The sequence below is a fragment of the Equus caballus genome, chromosome 1 (assembly GCF_041296265.1).
Source record: "Equus caballus isolate H_3958 breed thoroughbred chromosome 1, TB-T2T, whole genome shotgun sequence".
NCBI lineage: Eukaryota > Metazoa > Chordata > Mammalia > Perissodactyla > Equidae > Equus > Equus caballus.
Genome location: NC_091684.1, coordinates 1880893 through 1895675, shown reverse-complemented (window position 1 = coordinate 1895675; position 14783 = coordinate 1880893). Strand labels below are relative to the sequence as shown.

General features: G+C 55.5%; 1 protein-coding gene across 2 annotated transcripts in view; it reads left to right on the top strand.

The window, feature by feature from the left end:
- The window catches only part of INPP5A (inositol polyphosphate-5-phosphatase A), a 235267-nt gene that overhangs the window by 187248 nt on the left and 33236 nt on the right, over positions 1–14783 (top strand). For both annotated transcript variants that reach the window (XM_023636652.2, XM_023636663.2), the window contains exon 9: positions 2663–2747. In XM_023636652.2, the coding sequence (XP_023492420.1) occupies positions 2663–2747 (85 nt within the window). The remainder of the gene's footprint in view (positions 1–2662; positions 2748–14783) is intronic.

The following is a 14783-nucleotide window of genomic DNA, read 5'->3' as shown; positions in this document are numbered from 1 at the left end:
CCGGTAGAAGGATGCGCCCTCAGTGGGGGTGGGACAGGGCATCCTCATGAGAGCACCTCGAGTCACTGTCTTCTCGCTTCGTGTCGGGGCTTTGTGCCCAGGATCCAGACCCCGCACGCGTGAGATGGGGGCCCAGGAAGCCCGTGTCCCGAGGGGCTAATGGGAGGACTCTCCTGTTGGTCTTTCTAGGAGCCCACGAAGGCGTGGCTCCTAGAAAGGTCCATGAAGGTGTTTTTTTCTTCTAAAGATGTTTAACAGCAGAAGAAGATTTATCTTTCCGGCCATGGCTCAGATAGCTTCCTGCTGCCGGACTGAGTGCCGTGAGGGCAGGGTCCTGTCCCTCGCTGGCCAGTGCGGGCGGGCGGGAAGGGAGGAGCGCGAGCGCTGGTCCTGGACGCGCTGGCGAGGCCGTGGAGCTGCGTCAGATGGGCCTCCTGCTGGCGCGCTTCGAGCTTTCATTCCTGAGCAGTATTTCCTCCACAGAAAGATTTGATTTTAAAACAAGTAAATGAAATTACTGGTCGTCTTGGACTATTAATAACGATCTGTTAAACTATGTCCTTTCTCTTCAAGTATAAATTGAAGATGATTCCAATTAAAAAGGAAAACAAGACTTTTCATGGAATTTAGCAAGATGACCCAGTGATTAATATGCAAGAGAAGTGTGAAAATAGCTGAGACGGTTTTTAAAAGAATTGTCAACAAGAAGGGTTTCCCTATATAAAGTCATATTGATTAAAAGCCTACAGGAATAGATAAAAGATCTGCAGAAAAGAAGAGAGAGTCTCAAAAAGACCCATGTAATTTGGAGAATTTTGTGCTATAGGAACTCTGTGGAAAGAGGATGAATGTTTAATAAATGGTATGGGTCGATCGACCGCTAGGAGCATCGATCAGCGTAGGCCCCTGCTTCACACTAATTCCGATGGATTAAAGGCTACAGTAGACTCTCCCTCCAAGATGAAGACCCTTTCGTGATCTGGGCTGGGAGACGACACCAGCAGCCGTGAGGGGAAATCGGTACATTTGGTTGCATGAAAATTAAAACTTCCTCATGACAAAAGACACCATAGACAAAGTGAGAAGGCCACTGAGGAGTGTGTGCCACGTCTGTGCAGACACAGGATGATATCACAATTCACAGGGATACTCCAAGAATTCAGAAAGAGAAAGGCACAGAGCTACAAAAAGAAATAGGCTCTGCACACCAGCAGACAGGGAGATACAGATTCCGGTGACCACATGAGGGGATGGCCAGCTGCCTGGTGACGGGGGCATGCGAATTAAAGCAACCACGGACTTCTTCCCTCAGCCAGCGCCAGTTGAACAGACTGCCAGCAGGTTCACCCCATGCCCACACCACGTGCCCTGACGTAGTGCGGGAGCCGGGGCCTCGCATGCTGCCTGCCGCCACCCTCCTGGCTCTCCCTCAGGGGCGGTGTGGCCGAGGTGCCTCACAGAGCACACGGCAGGACCAGACGCCACCCCTGTGACGCTGAAGACGTGGAAGAGGAGACCACGCCTCTGTCGTTTCTTCTGTTTCTTCAGCTGATGAGTCAAGTGGAAAAGGCCGTGACAGGGCCAGGCTGGCCCACAGCCTGCATCTGCACTGGGGGGCGGACGACGGGACACTGGCTTTCTTGGTAGCCAGCTAGAAGGTTCTGAGTTAATCCGGTTAAGACGTTCTCCCTAGCCTTTGCCTCGTGACTTTTAGATTTTAAAAGTGCATCTCAGGATGTGGTCTGTTTGGACAGTGCCCGCAGCCCGCGCCCCTGCGCCCCCCACGCCCCTCACCCCCAGCGGCTCTGTCCCAGCAAGTGTGGTAGTGAAGCCACAGCTGGGCCAAGGACGGACCGTGGCCCCGCGTGCTCCTTTCCTCTGTGCATGACACGCTCTGCCCGCTGATGGTCTCGTCAGAAGTCGCTGGCACTTTGCTTCGCCCTCCACAGCCACGGGCACTGACGGCGCTGCGCCACGTGGTGGCGGGGGGAGGGCTGCGCTGTGAGCCCTTCTCAAGGCGTATTGTGATGGGGGAGGAAGTCTCTAGAAGGGGCCACCGACACCCTCACTGTCAGACGTGTTTTTCAGTTGAAAAATCTTTATGACACAGGTTGTGCTTGATTTAAAATATGTGGAAAAAATTTTTAAAAAGAAAAGACGCAGCTGCTGTTCCTTTGTAACGTTGCACGTCCTAGTGGGGACAGCACATTCACTTCCAGAACAGCTTCACGCTGCCTCCTTCTGCGAGGAGCCTCTGAGGCCAGGCGCAAGCTGTGTGGGCGCCTGGGCCGGGCTCCGGCCAGCAATGGCGCTGCTCCCCACGCAGTGCACACTGCCCGTCGGCCTCCCGCCGGGTCTCCTGAATCCTGGTTTTCCTGGGAAGCCGTTCCTGCTCCATGCAGCCTGGAGTTTTCCACCAGCTGTGGATTCAGTGCCGCCCTGGCCCCGCCGGGGAGGACGTGTTGGCAGCACACGCGTGCTGGTGTTGAGAGAGCCGCATGCTGTCTGGTGGCGTGTGCTGGCCGGGGCCACGGTGCTGAGTTTTGGGGTGCCGTCTGCCTTCAGTGGAGGCGACAGAAGGCGCTTGGCCGGGGAACAGCTGGTGGCCGCGTGTGGCAGGGTGGCCTCAGTGCGTCAGTAACCCATCTCCTTCTCTCCCCAGAATCATCGACCAGCGATTCGAGAAGGTGTCCTACTTCGTCTTCGGCGATTTCAACTTCCGACTGGACTCCAAGTCCGTGGTGGAGGTAGGCGCCCAGCTCGGCCCCCCCTGGCCTCTCGCGGGTTCGGCGTGTCGGGAGGAGCAGCCGGGGCAGCTGTGCTTTACAAGCAGGCCCAGGGTTGTTGCCCCTGGGGAATAGTTAAGGCAAAAACTCCCAGTAAAGAAAGACGTTTTACTGTCAAAATCGGGGCCACTGTCAGAATTAGAGGTCAATTCACACTTCCAGACTCACTCAGTGAGCTGTTACCAGCCAGACACATCATGTTCTGCCGTGACGGTTCTGTTGTCAGCTGTTAGAAAACGAAAAAAGGAAGTAGCTTCCACACCTGCCAAGGGGAGATAGCCTGATGAGAAGGCCAGCTCCTAATCGACTCTGTTTCAGCTATTTTTCCCTCGTCGCATGTGTCTACAAACTAGTTTTTCTATTTCATTTAATAAGTTGTTGATGTCACTCAATCTTTGCGGACTTGGAGGCGTGTGTCCCCCGGATGCAGCCCCAGAGCCCCCAGGCTGATGCCCCGACTGAGTACCAAGTGCTGTGCGAGAGCTCTGCCCAGCGACCAGCCACAGGGGCGTCCAGGTCAAAGGCAGGCTCAGCGCGGCCCTGCCAACCCCAGCTGTGTGACCTTGGAGTGGCACCTCCTAGGCCAGGAAGCGGGCCTGCAGCCCACACACAGAGGCCAGCTTCTCCGTGGTGAGGTCTGCTGCAGGCGGCGCTGACCCGGCCCGAGGCTCTGGGACGGCGGGTTGAGGGCCCACACTGCTCCGGCCGTTCTCCTGCTCGTGGGACCAGGAACTGCAGCGGGATATCGGTTCTCAGGCGGCAGCACAGGAGACCCACCACCCTCCACCCGTGCCTGCACGGGCACATGCACGGGGCCATCACGGCTCTCATCCAGGCCCGGGTGGCGGGGGCAGGCGGCGCCGTACGCCGGGCAAGCCTCCCAAGGGCTCGCTGCAGCACTTGGCACAGCCTGGTCGCGCCCCTGTGGCGGCTGCTGTGGAAGCAGTAGTATGGAGAGGTGACACTCCTCCAGGTGTCATCTTCCTGTTGGTAGCCTTGGGTACAGACACCATCACGCATTAACTTTCCATCCTCAGTCGAAAGTTATTTCTTAAAGACAGACCGAGCAGGCTTTCGATCATGCCATATCTCCCTTTGACAGAAATGAGTAGCATTCTATTGAAATCTTCCTTTTTTATATATGATTTAATTAGGCTAATGGGACCTCACCAGGCAGGGCCTCACAGGTACATGTGTGTGAATGTTTAGACATGTTCCCTGTCTGCGAGGAGGGCACACCTCGCCTGACGTCGCGGGGGCAGCACTGGGCCGTGGGTGAGGGGGCTGCACCACACGAGTGTTTTCAGATAGACACGTGAATTCGCTGGGGACCATGAGGTCCCTCGTTTAGTTCTGCTGCGTTCTCTTTCATTTGGGGTTCTGCTATACAGTCAGGCGCCAGGGGCCAGGGTCCCGCAGGCTCTGTACCCTTCAGAGAAACAGGGAGCGGCACCTGGCTTGTTGACATCTGCCTGTGTCCACGCTGTTTGGGACATGGAGCCAGGCCACAGAGCCCAGGTGCCCTTGCCGAGGCTGCCTCCGTTCATTTGAGCCACACTGGGGCTTAAACAGTCGGATTTTCATGAGATCTGGAGACCCTGAGCACAGGTCGTTTCTGGCCGGTACTTGGGACGGTGAGTTGCTGTGCACGCAGCAGCTGCTCCACTCACCTGAGGGTCTCCTCCCATCTCGACGGCAGGCGGAAGAGTCAAGAGCTCTCGAAAGACCAGAGTCGATCAGTCAGGATCCGCCCAGCAGACGGCATGTCAGGGAAAGGTCAGAAAAGTTTCAGAAGTGGCCTTTTCTTCCCTGAAAGAACAAATATCACAAAAAAGGGCACCTACTCCAACTCGTCACGTTGTGACTGGTGTGCGTTCTGAGTCGCCCCATGGGGTGCGGCACACAGGCGCGGTTCTGTGTTTCCTTGGTGGATGCTGAGCTGGGTGGCTGGCCGTGGAGGGCGTGAGGCTCAGTGGGGCCACGGGTCCCACAGGGGCTTCGAGCCGAGAGGGACTGCTCCTAGGGGCTCCTGGGTCACTGGGCAGTTAGGCTGACTCATCTGGGCAATCATGGGTTTTCTTACTGAGAGGGAAAGCAGGACCATGTGGACCTGAGTTTGAGTGTCGGTGTGACTGCAGGAGGCCATTGCTCTCCAGGAGGACGGCATTTGGGGGAGCTTTGGGAGAGATGCAGTGCATCAAAAAAGTATGCTGCAGGCTTTCATTTATGGCATAACTCGTCTCCTCCGCTCCCCAACCGTGTTTACCCAGTGCCCTTTCTCCTGATCCATCACCTCGAGGGTCCTTCCCGTTTCATAAAGAGAAGGGTTCCTGCCACACGGTGATTGCAGCAGGTGGGGCAGTGCTGGCTGGATCTCGATGGACTTTGACGCCGCCACCCATGGGCCCTGGACACAGTGAGGGAGGCACTGCCCACAGCTGGGCTGCTGGTCCTTCTGCATTTCAGGTCAGGGACCTGGGAGCGTTGCCTCCCAGAGTAGGAAGCTTGACAGTGCCCGGCCTCACCTGTCCTCGGGTGTCAGCACTGACAGTAAAGGACCCACAGCCGCACGTCCTTGCCCCTGGGCGAAAGGGAGGCAGAGACCAAGGCCGGCAGAGGTGGGCACGCTGGAGTTGAGACAGGTGTGAGTGGCCCCCATGCCTCCATGCCCTGTTGGGGGAAGGAGGGACAGTCCCCCGAGGCCAGCACTTGGGCATATTTCCTTCAGTATGAGAGCTTAAGATCTTTCCAAACAGCCTGCACATGTGACTGAAATCAAACTGCAAAGGAGCAAATGGATTCTAATCATCTTGTGCCTAAGGGGCTGTTTTGTGAATTAGCAATGAGTTCTCCCAAAAGCAGGCACGTTTTTCTGAAAGTCACTAATGTGCTTCAAGAATCTCCAAGCTACCAATAGCCCGGAAACTTGCGGCATCAGTAAGTCTCAGTATTTGATGGGCTACCTAAGCTTTAGTAAGTTCTTCTAGCTTCCACTTCCTCTTCCTTCAGGAAAATAAAGGGCATCTTCATTCATGATTACTTTCATATCAAAACTAACTGGCCCAGATAGGGAATTATTCGAAGTGCTGTTTTTAGTATATAATCCCCACGCATACTTGATTTTTAGATGAAGCAGAACAGTGCGCATAGGCCTGCCCCTCCTTGACCCCAGCAGGGTCCTGCCCCGGCCTCGCCACCCTCATCTTCCACCAGCCTCGCTGCCCCACAGCCCTGGTGTCCTGCCCTCCCAGGGGCATTTGGGGGCAGACCCAGTGCCGGCTGAGAGGACACAGAAAGGTCAGGGGCCTTTCGATGGACTTTGACGCCGCCACCCATGGGCCCTGGACACAGTGAGGGAGGCACTGCCCACAGCTGGGCTGCTGGTCCTTCTGCATTTCAGGTCAGGGACCTGGGAGCGTTGCTGAAGCTGATGAGGGGAGCAGGTGTGCCCCCACATTGCTGTCTGCTGTTCCCTCAGACGGGCGTCTGTGAAGTCAGGTGCAAAGCGTCAATTTTAAGTGCTAGTAAAAATCATAAATTTGTGCGTTTATGTGGTGCCTTCCCCCTGAGGAGGTCAATTAATGAACAGTATGTTATCAGTATACCCTAGATTAAGCATGTTTCTGTGCCTGCTTCTACATCCCTGCTGACAGCTTTGCTGGGAACCCCCGTGTTAGTGGTGTTGGGAGGCCCAGAGGGTCCATAGGCACTTGTGGGTCCTGGAAGCTCGAGAGCTGAGCCCATGGCGGGCCACCTGCCGCAGGGTAAGTAGGGAGTGGGGACACCTGGGCACATAAGTGGGGAGACCGAGGTCTCCCAGTGTGGATGGGTGGTGCAGGGTGGCCTCGGAAGGTCAGAGAAGGTTCTGGAAGAGGAGTGCTGCACTGCAGCCCCAGCAGCAGCTGCTCTTGTTTCTCAGCAGGAGTTTTTCCCAGTGGTGCCTGGTCGTCAGTGTCAGGCTTGGCAGTGCAGAGCTGTCCACGGCTGCTCTCGTCAGGGGCCCTGGCACAGCAGGGACACGCAGGCCTCCACGTCCACGTCAGCTCCAGGAGGAGCCTCGTCACTGGGGATGCAGGCTTTTCACTCACAGGCCCAGAGGCGTTCCCGGGGCTTCTGTTTAGTATGAGTCATCGGAATTTGACGGCGTATCTGAATGGACCTCAGTGCTGGCAGTGCACCCTCCCCCCACACCTGGGAAGCCACCCGACCTTGTGCTTCAGCCAGGCGGGTTCCAGGAGCTGTGAACCTCACCCCACAACCGCATCTTTCAGACGCCTGCTGTGCCAGCACCAGTCACTGGGGCGCTGCCCCTGACAGTGGCTGTTGGCGTGTGTTTAGATGCTGGTTCATGGTGCCAGCACACTTGAGAAACCGAGGGCTTCATTGTCGGGTATTGTCAATCTGGCACCTTCAAAGAGTGGGAGGAAAATCAATGCTGTTTAATTGAATTATTTCCTCAATAAATGAACAAATGTGTCTAAGACCCATATTAATGTTTGGAAGGTTTTCATGTCCACGTGACTCCCTAAAACCTATGGACAGATGGCTTTTCAGTTGACATATGACAGCTATAACTCCATTCCTGCACGCAGTTTACTATGTAAGTAAAGCAAACATATGGGAAATTATTTTATTCCAAACATATGAAATATGATTTTCAGTATAGTTTTTTAGGACCATTTGGTCAAATGAAGACTTTAGCTCTGGAATTAAAGATTGTTTTCCCCTTGGTGGCATCATCAATGCAGTCATCACCAGATAATAAAAATTCCATGGAGCACAGGAAGCTGAGAGTGCAGCTCAGGGCGGTCATGGACACAGGAAGATGAGGGCTCCGGACTGTCGTGGACTCAGGAAGGTGAGAGTTCGGGATGGTCGGGGGCTCAGGAAGATGTGTGAGGGACGGTCATGGACTCAGAAAGATGAGAGCTTGGGATAGTTCGTGGACTCAGAAAGATGAGAGCTTGGGACAGTTCGTGGACTCAGAAAGATGAGCTCGGGACAGTCGTGAACTCAGAAAGATGAGAGCTTGGGATAGTCGTGGACTCAGAAAGATGAGAGCTTGGGATAGTCGTGGACTCAGAAAGATGAGAGCTTGGGACAGTCGTGGACTCAGAAAGATGAGCTCGGGACAGTCATGGACTCAGGAAGATGAGCTCGGGACAGTCCTGGCTCAGGAAGGTGAGTGAGGGACGGCTGTGGGCTCAGGAAGAGGAGTGAGGGACGGCTGTGGGCTCAGGAAGGTGATTGAGGGATGGTCGTGGGCTCAGAAAGGTGAGTGAGGGACGGTCGTGGACCCAGGAAGATCCGTGAGGGATGGTTGTGGACTCAGGAAGGTGAGAGAGGGACTGTTGTGGACTCAGGACAATGAGAGAGGGGCGGACGTGGACTCAGGGAGACGAGAGGCCCACTGAGGCTGAGCACCCAGGCCGCATAGGAGCAAGGGTTTAATAGGGAAGGTAGGTACAGGAGTCCCTGCTTTTTCCAAAGTAAGATCCAGTAGTTCCTGAGAATTCTCCACTGACAGCTGGGAGGAAACCGATGCCCAGCACAGCATGTGACATCCCCGGACCCCCACCCCATGGTGGGCTGACCAACTGCCTTGGCCCTGATGCCTGCTGTTTCGCCTCCTGGTTGTTACGTCCCTCCCTGTCAGTCTCAGACTTGTGCAGCCTATCAGGAAAATTGTCATTAATTTCGTGTGTTTAGTTAACGTTGACAACACACCTTGTGTGGGTCGTGTTGTCCTGCTCTGTCTTAATGTTACCATGTGTACAGTGTCCTGGGGCTCCCGTAACAATGACCACAAACTGGGTGGCTGAAACGATAGTTCTGGAATCTAGAAGTCCAAAATCGAAGTGTGGACAGGGCCGTGCTCCCTCTGGGGTCTGGAGGAGGCGCCTTCCTGCCTCATCCAGCTCCCGGTGGCCCCGGGTGTGCCTTGGCTTGTGACTGCATCACCCCAGTCTCTGCCTCTGTCCTCATGGGGACTCTTTCCCACCTCTCTGTCTTCACTTTTCTCTCATGAGGACACCATCATTGGACGTGGGGCCCCCTAAATCCAGGATGACGTCATCTCAAGATCCGTAGCTAATTACATCTGCGAGGACCCTGTTGAAACAGTAAGGTCACATACTGAGGTCTGGGTGGACATGAATTTTGGGGGACACTTCTCAACCCACTGCAACACATAATGCCAGAATGACACTGCCTCCCGCTACTTTGTAGATTGAATACTAACATAGAAAACATATTTCTTGGCAAAGGTATACCTAAAAATAACAACTGGAAAAGACCAAATTTCTTTTGTTGGTCATTAATTTCAGTTAGGCTGCCTATTAATTTATTGAATTTTAAAATACCATGTAAGCATCTCTCTTGGAAAATCAGATCCTAATTGACATGGCGTGGCTTTTTAAAAGGGTTTCTAACTGTAAAAACAAGTAATAGAAATTTTGTGGAAATCAAAGAAAATTTCTGCATGTTTTCCTGAGAGGCCTTTGGCCGAGTGGAACGCAGTCAGGTGAGGCGAGGGAAGGTGCTGGGGAGGGCGGCCACGTGCGCTGCCCCGGCCTTGGGGATGCGGCTGGCCTCGCGGGGGGGCGCTCTGCAGCTCTGCGGGGCAGGGCTCTCCGCGGGGCCTCTGACATGCTCACTTTCCTTTTAGTTTTCTTCCAAATTAAGTGTTTGATAAAGAGGTGATGGCAGCCTCAGCATGCGCTTCCCGTCACAGCTGCTGTGTGCCAGGAGCGGGGGAAATGCAGGTCCTCGGCCCCAGGCCCTCGGGTGACACTCACGGTGAGCAGCCTCGCGCTTGGGCACCAGGGGTAGAAAGCAGGGTGGTCAAGTTTCGTGTGCGGCGAGGGGCACTTCAGGGTGCACCCCCAACCCCCCGACACGCCAGTGCCCTGAGTCACGTCCTCTCCTGCGACACAGACGCGGTTCACTCTGGGCGGGACCTGACCCATCAGGCCACGGTGCTCTGGGTGCACTCGCAAGAGGCTGCCCCTGCTTTGCTGGATTCCAGACACGTGGGGAGCCTGCGGTTCGCAGCAGTCCAGAGCACCAGAAAGAAGGAACCCTCGGTTGGGAGCAGCGGGTGTTTCTGGGCAGAGCAGACTTAGTGTCTCTTCGGCAGGCGGGGTCACTCTTTTGCACAGGCCCGTGGAGGCCGTGATATTCCGAGTCTGGCGACCGTCTCACAGTTGGCTGCTTCAGGGTGCTGGTGTTTCCTCGTCGTTTGTCCAGCAGGCATTTCCTACACACCTGCTGTGTGGGCCCAGTGCTGGCAGCCGGACTGGGGTGGATCTGGAGTCCTTGAGCCAACAACCCCGCTGCTGGGAGAGCCTTGGGGTAGGGCTGCCAGGTGGGTGGCGCTGCCCAGCTCCCCACCGGCCCCTGGACATTGCTGAATCCTGCACCTGTCTGCCCTTCTGATGCACCTTCCAGTTCTCTTCTGACTCCCCGGGGTCTAAAGAGCAGTGTGGGGACAGCGTCCCCCCAGGCGTCTGAGGTGTCCTGTGTGCCCTTCTTGGACCCATTTGCCTCTCACAGGAGAGCCGTGTTGGGACTCGAAGACAGCTGTTTCTGTGGTACTTGGTACCAGCCAGAGACCAGCAGGGCACTTTTTGGGCTGGGACATCCTGAGGCCAGGCTTGGCTGAGAGCTGTGGGGTCCTGTAGGACTCTCAGACGGTGGCCTGCGGCATCACTGAGATTGGTAGGTAGTCTGTGTCGGACCTGGGGAGGCGCAGCCCTGGGTGAGCACTGGGGTGTGGGAGAGGCCCGGATGTGGGCAGGGTCTCCTTGTCCCACCCCACCTGGGACTCTGCATGCTCTCTGCTCCTCAGCTGTGCCAGGAGGTGCCGGGGTAGGCCACCCCTCCTTCCACTGTGGCCCAGGAAAGAGCGTAGGTCAGACGGAGACCCCAGGGCTGCGGTGCCCACCACCGGCCTGCGCCTGACCCCCTCCTCACTGCCAGGCGGGTAGGCAGACTGCCCTCAGCACTGACCCCTCTCGGGGTGCTTGGTTTGGTGCCCACATTTAGACTGGTTCCAGGGACGGGAGGAGGCTATGCCAGCCTTCACCCCTGTGTTCTTGGGGAAGTCTGTGCCCTCAGCTTGGGGGGTCACCCCACAAGTGGTTTTCAGACTGCCCAAGGTCAGTGTGACAGGTGACTGTGAGCATCCTGGCCAGCACTGCATTGTGTCAGAGGCCTGAGGGAGGTGTGGCAATGGGAACGCGGGACCCCTTGCCTGACGGCGTCTTCCAGAAACGCACCCCACGTGGTTATTTAGTCCAGGGGTGACAGATGACTTCCCTCCTGAGGAAGAGAAGTCGAGGTCCCCTTCAGTGGCCCTGTTAGAAGCCTGGCTTGGCATGGCTTTGGTTGTCGTTGCTGAGCCCCTGCTGAGAGCAGCCAGGCAGCCTCACGGTCCTGGGCCGCAAGGGGCTTCTCTGGCTTTCAGGGGAGGCCCATGCACAGCCCTGCTCCTGGGTGCTCGCAGCGCCTCGCTGGGGGCCGCCACGCTCACTGGCAGGAGTTGTGGGAGGTTGATTAAATCCATCTCCAAACAAGAGGCCAGTGAGCCGGATCCGCCACAACAGCGAGTTAGCGGCCCTGACTCTTCACCCTGCTGGAGCTGACCGCGCACCACCGGAGGCCCAGTTAGGGCCTGGAGCCCCAGCAAGAGATGGACACCTGCTTGTCGTTTGCAAGAAGGGCAGGTCACGGGGTCCCTGAAGCTCTCCCAGCACCAGCCTCGGAAAGAGGCCCGTGTGCCAAGTGAGAAGACTGCCCCCGGGAGTTAGCAGTGTCGCATTTCCGATGCAAATTAATACAAACACGCTTGCAGAGCAGAACTGAAAAGACGGTACTGTGATCAAATTTGGCGTCACTTGAGCCATAATTAAAACATACACAAATTAAGCACGGTTATCGTGTACTGTCTGATGGGCCGTGCGTCATGCAACTAATTAATAATGCATCTCCGGCTCAGCTCTGCCAGGATTGCTCAGAGGGTATGTTTTATGCCTTGCGCAGTAGCAACTGGCAGCTGGGGCGCTCAGCTGGCCGCAGTGACAAAGAGTGACAGCAGTGCCAGGCACTCCCAGCTCTGCGTGGCCCGGCCGCGCGCCCACCTGCCGTCCATCACCGCCCGACAGCCTGGGTGATGGATGTGTTTTTGGAGCTGGCGGCTGTTTCTAAAAGCAAGTTGCCAGTTCCTGATGGGTACACGTGTGTTCAGGGGCCGGTAAGCCATGGAAAAGCAAGTCCTGTGAGGAGCTCAGACTTCTCAAAAGCAGCGATCGTCCGGCAGGCTCACGTGTGTAGAGGGGCACCCGGGCAGCACCCCAACAGCCGGGCCTCCCAGGGACGCTACTTTCAGATGATGCCAGGCGGGGTCCCAGCACACCCTGTGCCTCATGAAGCCATAAGGCAGAGCCCACAGCCAGCTCAAGTGCCCACTGGTGTGGTGTGAGCCCCATCCCCTGACTGCGCATACTCCTGCCGCCTCCTTGCCTCAGGTGCACCTGCATCCTGGGGAGGGTGGGTCCCCACTCAGCCAGGAAAGTGCATTGTCCCTGGACATTACTGGGCCAGCCCCTCAGAAAGTCCTCTGAGAACCGGCCAGCTTAGAAGGTCACTGTGCTGACAGATGAAGTGCTGACTTGCGTCTGGTTTCTGGTTACCTTGTTGAACACAACTCCAGCCATGCCTCAGCACCACAGACCCTTCAGCCCACGGACACAGTGGGCTTCTCAAGAAGCCAAACCCGTGAGTCAGCATGCAACTGTGCCAGTCCTGGGGAGTGGTCCCTGGACGAGCTGCAGGCATCCACACGCCTGCTGGGCCTGAGTCTCAGAAAGAGCCACACGGCTTCCTTTAGAAAAACTGGTCGAGCTCTCCTGGCGTGGGAGCTCCAAGCCGCTGTGGGGTTTGCCCAGCGAGCCACGCGTGGGCGCTGCCACAGCTACAGTGGTGCTCGTCTGAGTTGGAGGCTGGTGGGGAGCCAGCAGGAGCTGTCTTGGGAGAGGAGATGAAAGGGTCTTTATGGCCTGTTGTTGTTCTGGGTGAACAGTGGACAATATAAAACAAAGAGGAGGGAGGCCCCTCCGAGGCTGACATAACCCTCAGAACACGCCTTTTCACAAACTGCTGGCCAGTGCCCCCACCGTAAGCCCCGGGCCCAGCAGCCCTGGGCCCGGCCTCATGCCTGCAGTGAGGTCAGCGCTTTTGGACCCTCAGTGTAGGTGTCTGCTCAACAACACCAGCAGCTTTTCTCCTCCCCAGGGTCCAGGAGTTTGCCAGGAAAATCTTTGAAAAAGATGGCACTCACTAGAAGGGTCTTTGGGAAGCCGAGGTAAACAGAACGTGGGACGTCGGCGCAGTTCCTGCCAGAGCAGTGGGCACCTTTCCAGAGGACAGCAAACCCCTGAGTGCTTTCCAGTGAAAACCCCGACGTGGTCAGCTCCACTGCTCGGCCCTCAGATCCTCAGGTCCCATCTGGGACGGTCCTTCTCCTGGAACAAGGAGGCGGCACGCTCCTCTGAGGTTGGGTGTCAGCAGCCGCCAGGCCTGACGCTGCGCCTGCCTGTGGCCACGTCTCCTTCTTGCTTCTCAGAAGCTGACCATGTGTGCATGTGTGTACACGTGTGTGCAATGAATGAGTGTATGTGCACGGTACACGTGCTGTTTGCGTGTACACATATGTGCATGCGTATACACTTGTGTGTGTGCATTATAGGAAAGAAAACAAACACTGGCCAGGGTTCATTCGGGATCACGTGACCGTGTCATTTAGCCATGCCATTTCTGTCACAGGCTGAGTGTGGCACCAGAGTTGTCCTTGCTGTGCTGAATGTAGGCCGTTTCCTTTGCGAGGGCTCCCAGCAGTCTGCTCAGCAGCAGTGTCCCCTGGGGTGCGTGGGCCTCCGTCTCCACGCAGACAGCACGTGTTCCTGTGCACACACATGCGTTCGGTGCGCCACTTACCTTGGTCATTCTGCAGTGTGGAGCAGCTGTCAGGATGCACGTCTCCCTGATGAGTGCTTACTTTTTGGGGTGCAATGTGTGTCCACCCCCAACAGTGACGGTCAGAGAATTTGATGAGATTCTCTTTTCTGAGCACTCTCTTTCAGATCCACAAGTTTCCAGTGACCAAGGAAAGTCTTAAAGCCACTGATTTCCATGTCAGAGCCATCCGTTGAACGATTTACCACTTATTCTCCTTTCTGCTCCTTAAATATGTTTAGGCCTTGAACTAATGTCTGTAGACGTTAGTTAGCAAGGAAGAGTTCATTGCTTGGACCAATGATGCTCATCTTGTGTTCCTGGAACTCAGATGGGTGTCCGTGGGACTAGATGTCCTTTTGTCAGAACTGTTAATCCTCTGCACCCACTTTGTGTTGACCAGAGATGTTAACCTAGGACTTTCACACGCTGACTTGTGCGTGGGGTTCAGGAGAGTTCCAGGATGCCCCTCCTCATCCCTTGCTTCTGAGACGTGGGTCTGGGCAGTCTGGAGTGAGGCCGAAACGTGCGGGCCGGGTCGAGTCCGCAGCAGCTGGGGCCTGTCACTTAGAACTTCTTTCAGAGCTAAAGCTTCATGTTGATTTAATAGCATACGACACAGCAGGACACAAATTTATATTGATGTTCAGCGCTACTGGGAGAATTATTAGTGGCATAAAAGATCATGTTTGTTCTCTAGAGTCAGTTCTATTTTCTAGAGTCATTTGAAAATTTTAAATTTAAAAGGTAATGATTTTCCATTAACTTGTTTTAAGGGAAACCTATGTAAAGTGCTCAGGGCTTTCTTTGTAAAGCACCTCTGAGGAGCCCTCCTCGCTCCTTTCTTTAATCGCTGCTGCTTGGGACATGTTAGATGGAACCTTTATATGTAGCCCTTTCTCATCTTTAGACATTTTTATGGCTAGAACTTAACCAAAAATAACAGGATAACAAGAAGAATGATGGGGCAGTGGTGAATTTCTT